This window comes from Tenebrio molitor, chromosome 1 (assembly GCF_963966145.1).
Source record: "Tenebrio molitor chromosome 1, icTenMoli1.1, whole genome shotgun sequence".
Classification (NCBI taxonomy): Eukaryota; Metazoa; Arthropoda; class Insecta; order Coleoptera; family Tenebrionidae; genus Tenebrio; species Tenebrio molitor.
Genome location: NC_091046.1, coordinates 16,498,023 through 16,517,708, shown reverse-complemented (window position 1 = coordinate 16,517,708; position 19,686 = coordinate 16,498,023). Strand labels below are relative to the sequence as shown.

The following is a 19,686-nucleotide window of genomic DNA, read 5'->3' as shown; positions in this document are numbered from 1 at the left end:
TTTTGAAAATGAATCATAATTTCAATAGCTGGGGAAAATAATGAGTAATAATACAACAATATTTTTAACTAGGTACAAGAACTCATCAATTACAGTTCTTAATGTTGCCGTCTATATCCGACCGTAGTACATACTGAGATATGAATTTTATTTATATCATTATTTTAATTATTTTTAAAAAACATAATGAGCTGATATTAACCATAAAGATAAATTAAAGATTTTCATCCAATTATATCATTCCGATTATTCCAATTAATTGACTATTGCAACCTAGGTTTATACTTCCGTTTCATACAGTTTCAAAAATACATAAAACTTTTATTTATTATATTTTATTTCAAATCTCATATTCAGAAAAAATACTGTCAGTGGAGTGTTAACAATTTCATTTAATCAATGAAGTAACGCCGATTTAAAAAGGCAAAATTTTAATAAAGAAAAACACCAACCAGTTCAACAGTTCCACTTGAAATATTCGTGGTATAATAGTATTTATACAAAATAGCACTGAATTTGGTTAATTTTCTCTGATTTAACGGTGAATTTTGGTAGTTTAAACCTGTAACAATTAAAAACCTTCTTCGAAAATGGTATACACAAGCTGTCAAAACGTTGGCGCAGATATATTGCAATCGACGCGCAGAGGAGTATTAGACACTGAAAGTTGATCAAAAGTCGAAAATTTAAAATTTAATTTCATTAAGTTGAACCATGTAGTGGGGTAATAGATAAAGTATGTTGTCATTTGCCGGTTTCAAAAAAAAAATGCACGATGGCGGACGCCCAGACGAACCTTACTGTTTCTCAGGGCTATGTTCTGAACTGCTACTTTATTGGTTATACGAAGTTTCAGTGTCAATTTTTTCTGTATTTATAAAGTTTTCTGTAATGGACTCGAGTCAGTAAGCGTTTTGATTATTTTTTTAATACCATTAACACAAAGGAACTGCAACTGGAAGTTATAAATAACGCATGTTGTAAAAGTGGTGTGTTTTAAACTAATTTCCAAGGTCTTCCAAGGCCCATTTCTAATTTTTACGTGCACTAACCTCTATACAGAAGTGACTTAAAAAGAAAAAAAATCACCAAAACACACCAATTATTTTCAGAACGGTTGAGCAGAGCTTCTTGAAATTTGGCACACAGTTAGAAGTGTTTAAAATCTATCATCTAACATTTTTTTCAATTTTTCAACATCATTTATTTTGAAGATACAAGGCTAACTTGATTTTTTTTTAATGGCATGGGGGTCAAATTTAATCTTTTTAAAAAAGAGTATTTTTTTGTGGTTATATTGCCCAACTATATGAAATTAATTTTTCTCCCTACCGGTTAGAAATGTAGGCTGTGGATACCTCATTTGAGGTGAGAAAATTCAACTTTCTCGCTAAGGTAAGAAAGTTAATCATGAAATGTTTATGGTAAAACTGTACCAAAATACAAATGTCAAAAGTGTCAAAAGTGAAATAAGTTATTGATAAATGAAAGCCAATTCAATGAAGTAAGTTGCTAGGTCAATCATATAATCTGGAAAATAAACAGATAAGCTAGGTAGGTAGATTACTTTACCCTGTTTATATCAAATTTTCGAACAAACCTCAAATCTTCAAATGCGATGACAAGTTAATTAAACAAATAACACAGCCTACTATTCAATTCTCAAAATTTTCGTTTTAATCACGAATATAACCATCTTTTTTTACTTTTTTCAACAAAGTTGTGCCGGTAGGGAAAAAAATTGTATTCAAACCTTGTTAAGAAAGTGTCCTTGCAGACCTTAGGCACTTACAAACCTCGTCTACGACTCGGTTTATAATCTTTGCCTGCGGTCTGCAAGAAACCACTTTCTTACCTTGGTTTGAAATATACTATTAAATTTTCGACTTTTGATCAACTTTGACCGTCCAATACCCCTCTGTGCGACGGCGACTATGTACTTTGAAAAATAGTACACTACGTGCTTTCATTGCAATTCTAATAAATGTGTTTTAGACACATCCTCCTTCATATTTGAATGTCATAATGCTTGTAGGAAAAAAGGCCATTTTTTTGTCGGCAACTTGGTAATCTATATACAGGCTCATTATACATGATTGTCCCATCGCAGTTGGTGTTGACAACCCACACAAATTTGCGATGTACCGCTAGCTTCGCAACGTTAGACAAACTAGTAGACAAATTTACACTACCGCCAGCAGCGCTACCTATCGGCGATGCTAGACTCACTCATGTTATAAAGCTTGCGGCACATTCAACTACGTCACCAACGCCTACTGCGATGAGACAATCATTTATAATGACCCCGTATTGAATAATTGTATTAATTGTAGGATAACTAAGGATATGTTTACCCAAAATTCATTTTTAAATCTTTTTATGCTCTGTAGAATTTGTTTTTACAGGAGATTGATGGGTATGTTTGCGATGTTACTTATAGGAATCTACTGTAATTATTAGACTACGATTAGATTTTTGGCATGGTCTTGTTTTTGTCAATTTAACAATATAAACGGCATCATTATATACTTTAATGTAAACAAAGAAGGATATAACACAAAAAAACAAGTTTGTCTAATCAAATTGCAAAATAATAATTTACAGCATTAAATCTAATTTTACAGTTAAAAGTAAATGTATTGCATCAATTTTTGTGAGTCACGACAAAATGCTACGGCTTTATCCATACTTAATTAATATCGCAGATTTATCTAAACTAATTATTTAGCAATTTTCCACTGTTTAGATCAGACTGTTCCAGACGCGATGTTGAATCCTTGCATTGTGATAGGTCATCGGGACCACCTGGTGAGAGTGGACCGGGGCTTCCAGAACTTCTAAGACTTTGTGGACTTGCACTTTCTGTTCCCGGTGAGCATGGACATGGAGGAGGAGGACCTGATGTAAGAATTGGATAAGCTTTTTCCGGTGATGGAGTCTCTCCAGGCAACGGTGGGGCACTTGGTCGTCCTTAACATATGCATTATGAAGTACATACACAATGTGTATGTTTTTTAATTTTGTTCATTTACCTGCTAGAATTAAGGGTGAAGGGCTAATTCCCAAACAACGCATTCTCCATGCATCTTGAAGCAATTGTAAACGAGCTTGTTTTCTCCATTTTGCTCTCCTGTTTTGAAACCAGACCTTCAATCAGAAGATTTGATTAAATTAATTCAATAATTTACATTTTATATAGGTATTAACTTTTTTCGTAAAAAGAGGGGGGCACGGCATCCAGGCCAGATTTATATTATCTTTATGAATATTTCTATCAAGTATGTAATGATAATTCCTTGGAAAGTACTACATTAGGTACATACATTATCATTTATATTGCTATACGCCCACTTTTTACATGACGCCCATGTCGGAGTTTGTTCATACGACAGTATGGATTACAGATGTTAAATGAAGTAATGAAGTTAATATGAATTATTGAAATTACACCGGAACGCTGTTATTTATTATCAGTGGTATAGTATGGTGCGTTCATTTAAATTTATCCTTAAGTTGGCATTAAAGAATATGAACGCACTATACGCATTACGGATCAGCTATTTAAATCTTATACTCCGTAGGCTGATAGATTGCACGTTTTTTGACAGAAGACAAACACAGAGACAAGTTGGCTGGAATTAATCTGCAAGGCTAAACTCCGTACAGTGATAGATTGTACGTTTTTAAATTCTAGTTCCAAAACATAAAGCAGTGAAAAATACTAAATTCTTCATCTCAATTGTTTCACGTTATGAAGAAAACCGTTGTATCCCTGCAGATTAATTCCCGCCACATGACTCTCTGGGTCTGTCTTCTGTCAAAAAACGTACAATCTATCAGAGTATGGAGTATACCACTATCGTAAATCGTCATTATTATAATTTTTACAACGTATCTTAAACCCGTTACAAGTGAAGAAGCTAAAGTTCCAATTTCTTGTTCCCAAAGATAGGTAGTACTTATTCTCTCCAATTCGCTGTTCCACTTGCTAACGGTGCAAACGTCAAGTTAAAACTTTTAAAATATCACAAAAATAATTATGCCGTTGCGTGGAAAGGTAGACATCGTTAATCATCGACCTGTGCGCAAAATAAAAACACACAGCTGTCGGCCAATGAGATTTCTCAAATTATTTCATAGTGGTCGTCGGAAAATATCATTGAAACAGTTAAACATGGAACACATTCTGAACGAAGGAGAATGATTAAGAACATTTGTACCGTGTGATCCAAAAGTCTTTCTATCAAGTGGGACTCATGAGTTCATGACAGTGGAAAGGAATGCCGTTGGGTTGGAGCATATTTGGCGCATATTTAAATAAAAATTAAAAATATGTTTTATTAGTCTGTCGTGTCCGTATCCTTTGATATTTTTAATTTCACATTTTTTATGTTATGGTGTAATTATAATAATGTCATGGCTGACTTGATAGAAAGACTTTTGGATCGCCCGGTATTAGCTCTAGGAACATGGAAATATCTATGCGATCTTGATAAAATCTGAGGAACACTGATGCACAGACCACTCAAAAGACTGGAGCAGTCCACTTTATTGTGGAATAATTTAAAGAGGAAGGTCACAAAATCAAGTACCCGTCTAACTTTTTGGGGGCATGGCACACCAGATGTGCAGAGGACCAAGTGTGATTATCACTTCGAGTTCTGATTATCAGCTATTAGGTGGTCGCTAGGATAGGGAAGAAAAGCATTATGAGTGATATAATCGCTGTAATCATCTCTTCTTTCCTCGAATTATCAGATATAATACAACGAGTAGTCAAAGATTGTCGAATATTTTTGTGGTGGTATCACGAATGGTCATTCGCTTTATGAACACCATGAGTGCGCAGCACGAATCGTGTTCGCAAGTGTACCATCGGAAAAATATTCTACTATCTTTGACTGCGAATTGTATTCAACAGACTATTTAATGAACCAAATCAATGATTAAAATAATAGTAGTTTATTTAAGGAATTAAATACCAAACCGTTTGATCATCGAATAATCATTACAATATTATAATGGACATTAGATGAGTTAATCTGAATTTTGTAAAATTACTAATATCGGTTATAGTTTAAAATATACAACAAAGCTTTAAGTGTTATCATTTTAAAAAATAATATAGCGAGCGCAATAAAACAAAAAGGAAAAAAACAATTACGTATTACCCAAGTATTGAGAATCAAGTAGGTGGGTTGGATGCGAGTTGCTTCCTTTATCAATTGTCGCAGTTAAAAAAAAATCATTCAAATTGTGTATAAAATTAAGAAATCTATTTTCTATGTTTCTACTACAACAAAATTTTAGCTTCTGTTCATTACTAAATAACTTTTTTCTAATTTTGACATATAAAGTGACACTTTTCAAAATTAATTGACGTTTGGAAACGTCACACTTTTCGTAACTGGTTACGAAAAGTAAAATCTTTCCTAACTGGTTAGGAAAAATTTATTGTATCATCAATTTGACACTGTCATATTTTTTGTTTTTAAGCAAAATAACCGTGCCTACTTACCTACTTGATATTTTAACACAATAATAATTTATTATTAATAAAATTCATTACTTCGTTTAACGTTTGAAGAAACTTTTTTTTTGTCAAAATTAGAAAAAATGTTGTATGTAACACGTTAGGAAATGCAATTTTGTGTAACTCGTGTGATTTTGCGGGATCTCGCTGCGCTCGTCCCGCAAATATTCCACTCGTTACACAAAATAACGCATTTCCTAACTGGTTACATAAATAGCTATTTTTGTTCGACACTGTCAGAATTTGAGAATTTTCTCCTGTCTGTGTGAACAGATTTTGATAAATGTTACAACTTGTCAAAACGAAACGTCAAGCTAATTTAAAGATTTTAAGCGATTTGGAGCCTTTAAGGGGCTCGTGGAACAAAAAAAACGTTGTATTCAACTTGTTCTTGTGTAAATAAACTACTATTATACTGATTTGAACGTTATTCAAATATGTATGTATTAGATTTAATTTGAAAACTACATGAATAAAAGCTAGTTCGCAAATCTGCGTTACACATGATTTCATTTTCCAGTTAACTTTGTAAGAAAGTAAAATTTCCTTGAAGAAAAATAATAATTAAGTTAGTTTAAAATATTCACTGCAACCACTAGTGGAATACTCAGTTATACAGGGTCTATCAGAACCGGCGGACCAACATAATTCATCATCTTCTGGGAATAATAGGAACAATGTTCAAAAAAATCTATCTTAAATAGTGATTAGGAAAGAAGCAATTTAAACTGACCAATCCTGTTGTTGATGTTAAGTTACCTATAAATTATTTTCCTGCTTTATTTGTAACTATGGATGCATTTCAAATGATGCATACGCATTGTTGGGTATCCGCATTGTTTGTGCAATGACGGACGTTTTAAGGTTATAGTATTTATCAGGTAATGGTATTTCTGCTAGGATGTTCCCTATTGGGAAATCGAACTGCGTACTCCTGAGCAGCAACTGTGGCACTCGTATCACACTGTCCATATAAGACAAGCATATCAAAATATTCTGAAGAAGTAAACATTAAGCGTTTTTAATGACTTTTGTAATTGTCAGAAATAATTTATTATGTTATGACATAATATTCAATTATTATGTCTTTGCAACAATCAAATTTGTTTCGATAGTTACTAATATAATTTTATATCTACACGCGATTGGTCAATTTACAACGTTCTTATTTTAAAATCCAATGAGGATGGATTTTTTTAAATATATTTCCTATTATTCCCAGAAGATGATGATTTTACCGTATTATTTTGGTCCGCCAGTTCTGATAGACCCTGTATTTTCACTAGTGGAATATTCAACAGTAATTACATACGTGATGGTAATTTTTTGATAGTTTTAACTAGATGCACGAATCTTTGTTGCTATCGAAATCTCACGAGTGGACGAAGTCCACGAGTGGAATTTCTTAATAACAACAAAGATGAGTGCTAATCTAGATAAAATTATCAAAATGTCAAATCTCAAAAGCGAAATCTGAATGGTACTTCATAATGGCGACGGTGCTGAATTTTTAATGTTTATATTGAGACAAATGACTGCGCTACCTTAACAACGAAAACATTGTCGCGGTAATTAGCTATAGTTTGTCCAGCGAGAGATTGATTGACATAAAAATCACTAAATTCTACGTAGAGAAAGTACAGCGTGATCAACAATGACTGAGTCTGTTGGCAATGAAACAATTGAAAAGTACTGGTGTTTTTTGTCTCGCAATTGGCACTGATCGGATTTTTTTAGGTTGAGACGACATTAAAAACATTTTTTGTTATGCCGGTAATGTTTATGCTGTTACAAAAATTAACCTTTGTTGGTAAATTTCAAATTTGCCAAATTTCATTGTTACCAACAGACTCAGTCATTCTTGATCACACCGTAGTAGCCAGCGCACGTAGAATACACGAAATATGTATATCCATCAAGCAGTAACATTTTTGCCCTGAAGTTGTGCTGTAATTAATGTATTTTAGTACATTTTGTTGTGTTGGGTTAATTTAATTCAATTTAAACTCTCCCAATCTCTCTCTGGACGAAGTTTACTAGCAAATAGTCAGTGCAATTTTGATGCTATTGGTCCATCTGAAATTTTTTCTCATTGCGATTGGCTGACAGGAGTGTTTAAATTTTTAAAATAATCGCTGGAATTTGCTGTTGCTAGGCTACGAAAGTAAATATTTGCTATTTTATTGGTTAATATTTGAAAAATGACAGGTGACTTGAATAGTCGCTGTAATTCTCTCCCCCTTCCTCGAATCCTTTCTGATAAACTCATTTTTGATGCACAGTAAAATTTTTGTTGTTTTCAACTAAGTTAACTAACGCTTTGAGAGTCATAAGAGTACGTATAAATTAAAAAAATTACGTAAAACCTGAAAATTAAATTTTCTTTCGTGGAATTGTCTTGCCGAATACAACTCTGTGGCACGATATTGCGGGAAATTTTCTACTCATTTTACTCGTATTTGTTTCTTAGACAATTTCCAAATATTATCGTTGTGTGCTTACGAGTAAGACCGCACGACAGAAGTGAAAACTTCTACTCGTATGAAGCTCGTTACTGATTTTAAGTAATATGTACCTACCTATTCTATAAAAAATATATCATTATGGATGATAGTAGGTACTTGGAGGAATAAGGAGCAAGGCATAAATAATTAATATTATTTAAAAACAGCATTGGATTTAAATAATATTAATTATTTATGCCTTGCTCCTTTGCTGTTTTTAAATAAACATCAAAAATCTGTATTTTTCAATAGAAACTGCAAATACGTCCGCTTTTAGCGGTACACTCTGGCAAAATTTGTAAGGTTAGGTTTGGATGTTTAAGTTTTATTTTCTTGACGATGATATTGAACACAACACAAATTTTCATTGCAATACTTTGTATTATGATAATTTGTCCATTTTCCTCTTCACATTTTGCTACACACATGTTTCCAATCGATGAATTGTTGAAGCCTTATAATTGAGAATTACGTATTAAATCCTACATTCATTTGTAAACTTACAATATTTGTCGTGTCTTTATCGTTTACATTATATAAAACTATACAGGGTATTTCACGAGTAATAATGAGCCTGACGGAATTATAAATTCAACCCACAATACATTTTCAAAAAAAGCCGGACATTTTAATGACAGTAGCCAGCTTTTTTCGGAAATATAGTGTGGGTTGCATTTTAAATTACGTCAGTCTTATTATCATTCGTGAAATATCCTGTATATATGTATATGCAGTTACTCCTGCAGCTCTGCACTGAGGTCAGCCAGGTCACAACACAACGTACAATGAAAATTTAAAATTGACAAGTGACGCACAGTTGATTGTTTTTCGCTCGCTCCGCTAAAAAACTCGACTCCCTTGATTTTAGCTTGCCGTGCCGTGCTGCGAACGATTTTCGCTGCTCTGCGAACGATTTTCCGATTTTAGCTTGTGCTGCGAACGATTTTATCGTGTCGCATGAAACTAATTCACTGCCCGGGAATAAAATGTATGTGGCGCGCCTAAAGAAGTTTTCACTTCAAAAAATCAAATGCACGCTTATGAAATGTCTTACAAATGTCAACTCTACCCCAGCCATACAGTTGCCACATAAATGTTTGTACATAAACGCTGTACAAAAATTAAAAAACCATTATGGTGCAAATGACTTATCTGTCACTGTAATAAGTAATAGGAAATGTTATGAACAGAGACCGGCGAAAAATGGTCAAACGCTAGCGAATAACTCCCACGACAATACCCTCAGTGTCGGCGCGCTCTATTAATGGAGTAAAATCGGACTGCAATTATGAATTAATGATTCACAGGTATAACTAAATGAGACATATCCTATCTTGTAGAGGACATTTTGGGGCATAAGGAATGGTCATCTACAACTTTTTTTAATAGGACCGAACTTTGAAAACGGCTTTTATAACTACGTAGTTGAGGTGTAGTCCGAAAAACTACGTTTTTCGTAACATTTAACGCTGTGTTAATTCAACTATTGAAGCTATAATTTTGATTTTCTATATATTTGTACTAAAAAGTAGAGCGCTTCCAACAGTGAATTGAAAATTTCGCAAATATCGATAGTTTTGAAAAAAATAATTAATGAATTTCGATTAATCAAAAATGCGCATCGTAAACTTCACTCTGCTGAGACCTATGTGAAATATTGAAAATTTCGATACACATGCAGCGAGTCAAATGTAACTAAGATATTGGAAAAGTTTTTAAAAAAAGAATTAAGTCGATAGCCCGTGTACTTTTTGAGAAAATAATTTTTTTATTCGACGAGCAGAAATAACCCGGAACTTTGTATTTTTGCTAAAATTTACCTATTTTAAATGCTTTCTTCGTCATCCCCTTTCTCATATAAACAAGAAACATTGTTCAATTCTATGTTGACAAAATCAAAAATTGGTTTTACTCGTCCGAGATATAATTTTCAAATTCGCAATTGACACGCAAACAATTCATTTGGCGAACTCAAAGCTACTGCACTACATAGAGTGGTGGGAGGCGGAAACCTTTTTCCGCCGGTCGCTGGTTATGAAAAATGTGTGTTATTTGCAACACAATGGTTTTTTGATTTTTAAACAGCGTTTAGTTGCCATACTTATCCACAATCATTTTGAATCACCCAATACTATTCTGTTGTAACCGTATTTAGCTCTATCAAATTTCATTGATCTTATAACGTTTTCGATTCATCTGCACGGTGCCCACTTTTCTAGCACCGAATACATTTAGCGTGTCCGATTGTTGATTTGAGGGTGAAACTCACTTGGTGTTTGACAGTCTATTGCTTGCTCTCACCATTTTAGGTTGTACCAGTGCACATTTTTTGCAGTAGCCATGGCAGTCAGTGCAAGTTTTTGACAAATTAATAGACATCTCAAACGTGAAGAAGCCTAAAATAGTAAATTTTGTGGGAGCCGTTATTCACAAATACAGGGTGAATCTGATGAAATAAGTTTGAAAAAAATCCCGGTAATTGGTGATGATGAGAAGAAGTTATTGACAAAAAAAAAATTCTGATAAGAGTTTTTTCGTTTTCGAGATACAAATGTTTGAAAATTTGGTCAAAATCGCTAGTACGCTGCTGAATTAAAGGTGATTACCTGATTATCTTGGTAGTTTAGCAACAATAATAATCCAAGGTAAAAGGTGCCCGTCAATCACAAACTTTAATATTTACCTATGACATTACTCCTCTCGATCACTTCCATAGAAACATTTACAAAGCAGTGTGTTTGCATCTAGGACTTTATTGTGGAGTTGATGTACCTAACAATGCTTGCTAATGAAGTGAACAAATTCGGACAAATTTTCCCTATTCATAGGCGTCGAAAGTACAAGTACGCAGAATTATTTTGTGTCAAGGATACTCCACATTTTTTTTTTTTCAAACTTCTTTCAGAATCACCTGTATACGACGACGGGGTAATTTTAAGTCCATTCACGTTGCATTTTCCTCTCAAGGTCAAATAATTAAATTTTTTGGTTCTGTAATTATGTTTTGTAAATAGTGACATGCAGGTAAACACCGTACAGGTTGGATTGGGCATTGCTAAATCGCATTATGTTGGTTAACTGCATGTCACTATTTACAAAACATAATTACAGAGCCAAAAAATTAAATTATTTGACCTTGAGAGGAAAATCCAACGTGAATGGACTTTAATTACATACATATTTATAAATTACATCTACGAAATAGTATTTGTTACAATTTAAACAAAATCTTAAGCTCACGAGAAATACTTGCTATTATACAGGATTATTATAAATGATTCCAAGTACCTACTCAAGTAGGCGTAAAAACTGAATGTAAAATTTATGGTTGCCGCGTCATATAAAAAAACATCAAAATGATGTGAATAAGTGAGTACACACCGTTCACAAATTGGGTGCAAAACAACTCAATATTTTTAGAATTGGTTGCAAAACAACTCGATTTTTTTGGATTCAACTGTTAATTTAAAAAAAAAATAAATAAAATCCTCATCACCGCACTTTTCATCTAAAAAATAACAGTGACAGCGACAAAAATTGACAGTTCACATGAATGCAGCAAAAATTCCGTAACATGGGCATGGCCTGCTTCGACTACAATCATTTATAATAACCCTGTATTAAAAATCAGTTTGAAGCATCAAGTTATTACCCAAACAGTAAAAACCGGCGTGGGGGCAAACCCACTATCAGTGCAGAAATACCGGGTGTCCCATCACTTGTGTCCCGTAGGATAATGATTTAAAACTAAATTATATTTATATGAAGGTATTATAGATGCATAATTACTGTTCACCGCCACAAAAATTGGGTATTACTTTTTTGTTAAAATTAATTACCTAGGTACAGCAAGCAAAAAACTATCACTTTAAAAATTAAATTTTGTTCGATGCAGTTCAAATTTAGTATACGTTATGAAATAGTTATAGAGAAATAAAATCCGTAATTAGAATTTAATTAAAATGTTTTGATGTAAAGATATTTGGTTAATTCAATTTGGGTCTTCTACTTTATAAAAATTTATAGAAGACAAAGTTAAGTTTGTGGGTATTATTCTTGTCCGCAATTTATGGTACGAAGACCATTCAAGAGGGTTCCAGCGGTACCTGCCTGTGTTACGGCGTCAAACACACTGCAACCCCTCATAAATCTTCGTCTGCAATAAATTTTCATAAAGTAGAACGGCCCAAATTAATTTAACCAAATATCTTTACATCAAAACATTTTAATTAAATTCTAATCACGGATTTTATTGCTCTACCATTTTTTCAAAACGTATACTAAATTTGAACTGCATTGAACAAAATTTCATTTTTAAAGTGATAGTTTTTTGCCTGCTGTACCTAGGTAATTAATTTTAATAAAAAAGTAATACCCAATTTTTGTGGCGGTGAACAGTATTTATGCATCTATAACACCTTCATATAAATATAATTTAGTTTTAAAGTCATTTTCCTACGGGACACAAGTGATGGGACACCCAGTACATAGTTATTTACAGTTAATTTCAAAAGTACCTACACCTCAAAAATCAAGAAGTCGATTTATTACAGCTTTTCCACATGTAAAGATGCCTTTTTGAAATTTGAGCGTTATATTTTTTTCTTTATACCATACTGTTATTACTTATTAGTATTTATCAGTACTCAATGCTTGATTGATATGATACCTATAACAGACTAGGCCGTTATTCAAAATTATCAGACCGAGGCCGTTATTTTTGCTACCGTTGCTACGGTTACGGCATAGATGACAACTAAATTTAATTTTTGAAGTAAAGAGAAATGTCAGCCTTACAAATAAATCATCGTTAAATGGTAAGTATTATTGGTATAAAGAAAACTATAAAACAACATACGGCCGATATGGATATAACAGACTCGGTTGATTATAAAATCTCGGCTCCGCCTCGATTTTACAATACCAATACCATGTCTGTTATATAACCCATATCGGCCTAATACCGTTATATACTATTATACAGGTTAGGTAGGTTTGACAACATAAAATGTCGCTGATATTTTAGAACACCATAATATTGTCTGTGTTATCCTCTGCACGGTGCTCTTCGCGATGTTGTAATACTGGGCTACCCTCCGGATCAACCACCCTTCTTCTAACTTGGAAAGAATGAGCACTTTCGCGTTTTCGGTTAGATTAGGCATTCTTTTTTTGTCAAAATTGACATTGATCATTCACAAAAACTGTAAGTGCAGTTTTATAATTTTGAAATTAACTGTACATTAGAGTACGGTAGGTGCATTTTTCAGCGCGACAACTAGGTTTCAGCTCGATTAGTTGGAACACTTGTATGAAATAACAACTTTCAAACTTTTTGACATACAGAGCTGCCAACCCGATAGGTTGTATTTTTCCTATTATGATTATGATTATTTATTACTTATTAGATGATAAAAATTTTAAGAAAAACATTAAGCGGAAAAATAATAAACTAGGGAAAAGTGAATAGGGAATTCTAAAATTTTTCTCGGAAAGCAAAATAATTGCCCCAATCCTATTCTTAAACACAAGATAAATTTAAAATGTTACAAGTACTTGAAACATTACATTTAATGTGTAGATTAATATATTTGTAACACATTTCATTACAAATTTTAAAGGGTATTTATAAAAAATTCAAAAAAGGAAAAATTCCCTATTCATTTTTGCCTAGTTTACATGTAAATGTGTTTTTTTACACTAAATTAAAGTAACGTATGAACACTTTATTTTTTAAGTAACTGTAAAAAGAGTAAATTAATTGTGCGTGCTACCACACTCCCTCAGAAATTTACACCGTTGGTAAATCGTAGCTGCCTTAACCAAATTGAAAGGTAAAGGTGTGTTTTACAGTTAGGGAAGCCTAAAATATAGTTATTTTCGTGTTAGTTTCCCGAGACCCATAACGTGAAAACTGGTATATCAGATGTGTCAAAAAGGACGGACAGGCATTTTAGTAGCATGGCATAGACCGATTTTGTATCAAAAACTGTTTCAGTTAAAGAAAAAAACCCTCAGAAAGCAGAAAGTAGTAATTTTTGCTATAACGTTGGCGCAAAAATTTGAAATTTCAAATTTGAAGTTAAGTTTAATAAATTCGCTTTATTTCATTCAAAGTATCGCGCGTTCATTTACATTTATCCTCAAAGTAGGCGTTGAAGACTCGATTGTGAACATACCATACGGATAAAGGATCACAGATCAGCTGTTTAAATCTTCAATGAACGCACGATATTACTTACAGAAATGGCTGAACAAGAAGAAAATATGAAACGTAAAAGAATACTCTTAACGGCCAGAGAATAATTGTTAATTATTGTTTGGAAAGAAGAGAATTAACTCCATTAACATAACCAAACTTTCTTGTTAACGTTTTTATAATTAGATTTTGTGTCCAGGCAACTGAAAAGGTAGGTAGGTATGTCACCATAGGTACACTAAAAAAAAATCAAAAATTTGACACTGACAGTGCCAGGATCATTTAGTTTTACAGGTAGTTTAGTTGTAACTTGTTGTAAAGCTCATGTTCCATGATTACCCTAAATTGTATAGGTACCTCCTTTTTGACACACCCGATATAACTAAATATATAAATTTTTCAGTTTATATACCTAACTTGACATCTATAACCGCATAATTTACAATTAATTTATCTTTTTCAAAATTTTTGGCTAAACGATCACGAAAAACGTTGTGTGCACCTCAGCTAAAAAGTGCCTTTTGTCCTCGCCTGTTTTCAACTGCATCAAGGCCAAAAAAGTGCATCTTTTTCGTTCGAGTCTGGGTTTTCTAGTCGAGGCGCAGCCGAGATTTGAAAACAGGCGAGGACAAAAGGCATTTTTTGGCAGAGGTGCACACAACATTTTTCGTGTTCGTTTAGGCAAAAACTTTGAAAAACATGAATTCATTGTAACTTTTGAGGTTATCTTTGAGATGTAAAGTAAGTAGGTAAAGGAAGGTCTATTAGAAAGAGAATAAAAAAGTAGGAGTTGTCATTAAAAAAAAAAAAGGTGATGACGTCTGCGCAAAAACCAGATGTAAAGTAAGTAGGTAAAGGAAGGTCTATTAGAAAGAGAAGAAAAAAGTAGGAGTTGTCATTTAAAAAAAAAAGGTGATGACGTCTGCGCAAAAACCAATGACGTTATTTAAAAAAATTGCATGTCACAGGTGGCATTTCTCCGAGTGATTTTCTTAAGAATATTAAATAACGCTATTATGAATTTTGTTCCAAACTTTCTGTCCATACTGTATGTATATTAAAAGAGAATATTCAAACGTGTGAAGAAACTTTTAAATATTGAAATATAGTTTATATAATTCAATTACATTTCCTGATCTACCTAGTTCATCATACATTAACATTGCAGTAGTTGTCCTCAGTTGAATCGTTGAATCATTACAGAATAATTATGTCTTCTGAAACCTGTTTCTACTTTAGCTATCTTTGTTAAAAATAGTAGATACCTATATTCAAATTATTTTTATTTATATCTGAATAAAAATGATCTATAATCAACTACTTTGCTTCTCCAAGCGTAGGTACTTGACTCTAACAACTTCTTGTTCATCCTATTGAGGTAATTCTTTTGATTTATCTTGAATTGCCTCTCTTCTTTGTCTTGGTGGATTTATTAAATCATCATCTATTGGTGACTCGTTTATTTTTTTTTATTTCTCTTTCATTTTTATAAAAGTTCTACCTCGATTTATTTGACTATTTATAAAATCTTTCAGTTCTTGTTTCTTCTTTTTCTAAACACATGTAGTTCACTTTTAATTTTATTATCAATATCTCCCTGGAAAGCTTTTATGTACAGGGTGTTTTTGAAAGTTGTGTAGAAATTTTTACCACGAGCTACTGGCTTCATGTAGAACTCGGAAAAATATTTTAAAAAATCTGTCAAAAAATAAAATGACATTTATTTTTTGAGCTTTTTTTTTAATTGCTTTTAGTCTTCTACGTTGTTCCACAACCTCGTAGGTAAAATTTCAGGACATTTTAAAAATACACGCTTGTATACATATTATGTTTTATAAAGCGTACACCAATGCGGTTTCCTTGTTTTAAAGCATATTTCCTATAGGTTACTTCGCATTGACATACATTTTGTAAAACATGATATACAAGGGTGTATTTTTAAAATGTGCCGAAATTTTACCTACGGAGTTGTAGGACAACGTAGAAAACTAAAAGCAATTAAAAAAAATTGTAGCTCAAAAAATAAATGTCATTTTTTAAAATATTTTTTCCAAGTTCTACATGAAGCCAGTAGTTCGTGATTAAAATTTCTGCACAACTTTTAAAAACACCTGTATCTTTGTTTGTTTTTCAAGCTCCCGATTTATATAGGAAAATACCGTGAGATCGAAAAAAAAAATTAGAATTGGCTGCGACCAAAAATTTCAGGTGGCAATTCTTAAGATTTCAGTTATCAGATACCAGTCTTAAAAGTTAGGTTAGTGATTTTGAGAACGTTGAAATCTTGATTTTCGTAAAGGTGTGAATTATGTGTGACCTGTTGGTTGTAACAGTATATTACATACCGAGGAGGAAAGTGTTCCATTCCTGTCGAGAGATCAGTAGTTTACCGAGAGGCTTGCCCTCGAGGTGAACAAGTTCTCGAGACACAGGAATGGACTTTCGCCGAGGTTTGTATACTATTTTATTCACAATCAATCATTTAATAAAACAAGCAACATTATAATAATAAAAAAATACATATTAAAAATATTATCGTTTATTTCGGCAAAATATTAAAACTTAGTAGGCGCGCACGATTGAGATTGTATTAAATTTTAGTTCATAAAAGTCAAACCAAATTGACATTTGCTCGCATTTTTTAACAAACAAAATGTGCGATAGTAAAATAGAGTGTACCCTCCCCAGAATTGAGGGAATCCTCTCACAAATTAACACTCAATCTCTTACCTGAGAAAAGCAAATTACGATACCAGAAAAACGTATAGAGATTTTCGCGATTGGTGCGATAGTAGCGCCACCACGGGTCAGTTATGGATTTCATTACTGACCGCTTACGACTCATTACTGACTCCTTTTCTCACCATTACTGACCGGTTGATGTGTACACGAGTAATCGATCACTTTCTAACTTTTAAGAGGTTAGAAAAGCTGTACGTTACTAAGCGATTGTGAATAAAAGAATTTCCTCACCTAGTGCAATGAAACAATGAGATTTAAATCATAATCTTACTCTTTGCTTCATGTTTTCAAATGACTTTTGCAAAGTCGGGACATTAATTAAATTGCAGATATTAGTAATTACTTGCATTGATTCGGGAATTATGTCAGGCCTGTTTTTGAACACGTTGGTTTTCAGGTATGGAAAAACGAAATAATCAAGGCAAGTTGTTGGTAAGTCCCTTGAAAGTCCGGAAACTTTTGTTGAAATTCCTCAAAAAGTCGAGGTGTCGAATAAGACCATTCGCCGTTCTCGTCTTTCTCCATTTGTGAAGTAAGGCTGTACAAGGAAAATTTTTTGCTCTAAAGTGAACATATTGTAATAGCACATTTTATAATTTTAATAGTCAATAATTAATAATGACAGTTACTATTGTAATGACATCTGATGACATTTGAATTAAATTTTTACGTATTGCCAACTGAAGCGTATTAATCACAGCTCTCTCGATTTTTTTAATTTTCGATCGCACAGTATTTAGTTAATATTTTTCTATTATCAAAATATTTAATTACTTATTATTAGGAATTAGCGAATGATATAATTTAAAATGTTTATCAATATAATAATACTTTACCTTCCATGTGCTTGATACCCTTGATGGGTATCATTAAGTTTGTTGCTTAAAAATAATTTGCAATTGTCTGCTGTGGAAACCAAAATTATATTTGTGTTTTTATAACAATTTTTTGTTGTCAACTTGGAAAAACATCTTAAATTAGATCATTTAGCATATTGGAACATTTATCTATGAACATCTGCGATTTTTTATCTACTTTCAAAATATTTTTGTTTGCAAATTTCAGATTCCCATACAATATTTTGACAAAAGAGAAGTTTTTTCACATCTTAATATTTGACTTTTTATTTAATTTCAAAAAATGTATGATTTGATGTTTATCAAGAACTTACGTAAAACAGATGTCTACTAGATAAGATCAAAGCAGAAAAAATATTACAATTTATGAGCACCGGGTAGTTAAATATAAATTAATTTTAGGGTTTTCATTCGTTTTAATTTTGAACATATGCATTTATTTGTAAAACTCATCATTTAATAAGGAAAACTCAATGTGTTACATGCGTTACACTAGTTGATGTAACTGAATGTAGTTCCAGAAATTCAACGACCATTTTTTTGCCATTTGTATACGATTGTGCGAAATAGTATATTGGGATGTAAGGTCAGTAAATGCATTATAATAACAGAATGGAGGAGAATGTGAAAAGGCGAGATTTTTCAACTTCCGAGATGCTGTTAACTTAATAACCGTATATGTAGTCCATTTTTTTCGCACAATCGTTTATACCTACGAAATGAACTAACTTTGAAGTAATTTTTTTGACAAGAATATTTTGAATAGTGACACAAATATTTCTAAAACAGTGCCAGTTTAGCAAATACTCTTCCAGTTACTATTAATTACACAAATTCTACCTTCAATTTCAAATAAAATATTATTGATTACTTAATTGTGTCATTAATTACTTACCGCATTAGGGCGGTAAGTTCAACTTACAGATTGTGTCAGCAACAATGGTAAGTAGCTAGTAACAACACGATTGTGCGAAAAAAAGTATAATTGCGAAAATAAAAACAACCATAATAATTATATAAAAATAAAAAACTTACCTGAACCCTAGCTTCGGACAGACTTATTCTTAGTGCCACTTCTTCCCTAAGAAAAACATCGGGGTAATGTGTTTTTTGAAAGAGTGCCTCGAGTTCTTGCAATTGCTGTGGACTAAACGTAGTGCGATTTCTCCTTTGTCTTCTTCGTCCGAACATGTATTCCGTTAGTAAATCACCCGGTAAGGGTGACAAATACGGCCCTGCCATTACCACTAGTTTATATTGTTTTCATGAGTTTACTTTAACGCTGTTAAATTCATACTGTGAATCTGAATTGCATGTTGTTATAGAAATTAAATGATGCTCCACCCCGATTTATTTTCATTGGTCCTATAGGGACGCCTAAAAGGCGTTGAGACGCTCGCGCAGACGTATCTGTTTAATAAAATAATGCTTTTATTGGCTCTTTACCTGAAATGTTGATTTACGTAAAAAATTGCTAAGGATTACTTTGGGTTATTAATTAATTTTATTAATTATAAATCATAAATGCATTTAGCGAAATTAATATCCCTAATCAGCAAATTTACAAAAGCGTTAATATGTACTTGTAAATATTTAAATAATAATTAATCATATGTAATAATCTCTTGCAATGTATAAACTTACTCGTATAATACCTTATAAATTATATATGTGTAAAATATTTAGAAAGAATGGGTACTTATTCTTATTAGTTATTACGCAAGAAAAATAAGCCCCAATTTATATTTTCATCTTATTTCTTAGCTTTAAAATTAAATTTTAGTTCTGATTTATTCTTTGCAAAAAAGTCTTTACAGGACTTTACTTAAAAAGAAGTATGTACAGTTGCGG

At 32.4% G+C, this 19,686-nt stretch overlaps 1 protein-coding gene across 1 annotated transcript; it reads right to left on the bottom strand.

The window, feature by feature from the left end:
- Positions 1–2,509: 2,509 nt before the first annotated feature.
- On the bottom strand, positions 2,510–19,471 carry LOC138122219 (retinal homeobox protein Rx2). Its single transcript, XM_069036408.1, has 3 exons — positions 18,871–19,471; positions 3,033–3,147; positions 2,510–2,970 (listed from the first exon to the last, which is right to left on the bottom strand). The coding sequence occupies exons 1-3, from the start codon at positions 19,075–19,077 to the stop codon at positions 2,717–2,719; spliced, it is 576 nt and encodes a 191-aa protein (XP_068892509.1). The 5' UTR covers positions 19,078–19,471; the 3' UTR covers positions 2,510–2,716.
- Between the last annotated feature and the right edge of the window lie 215 nt (positions 19,472–19,686).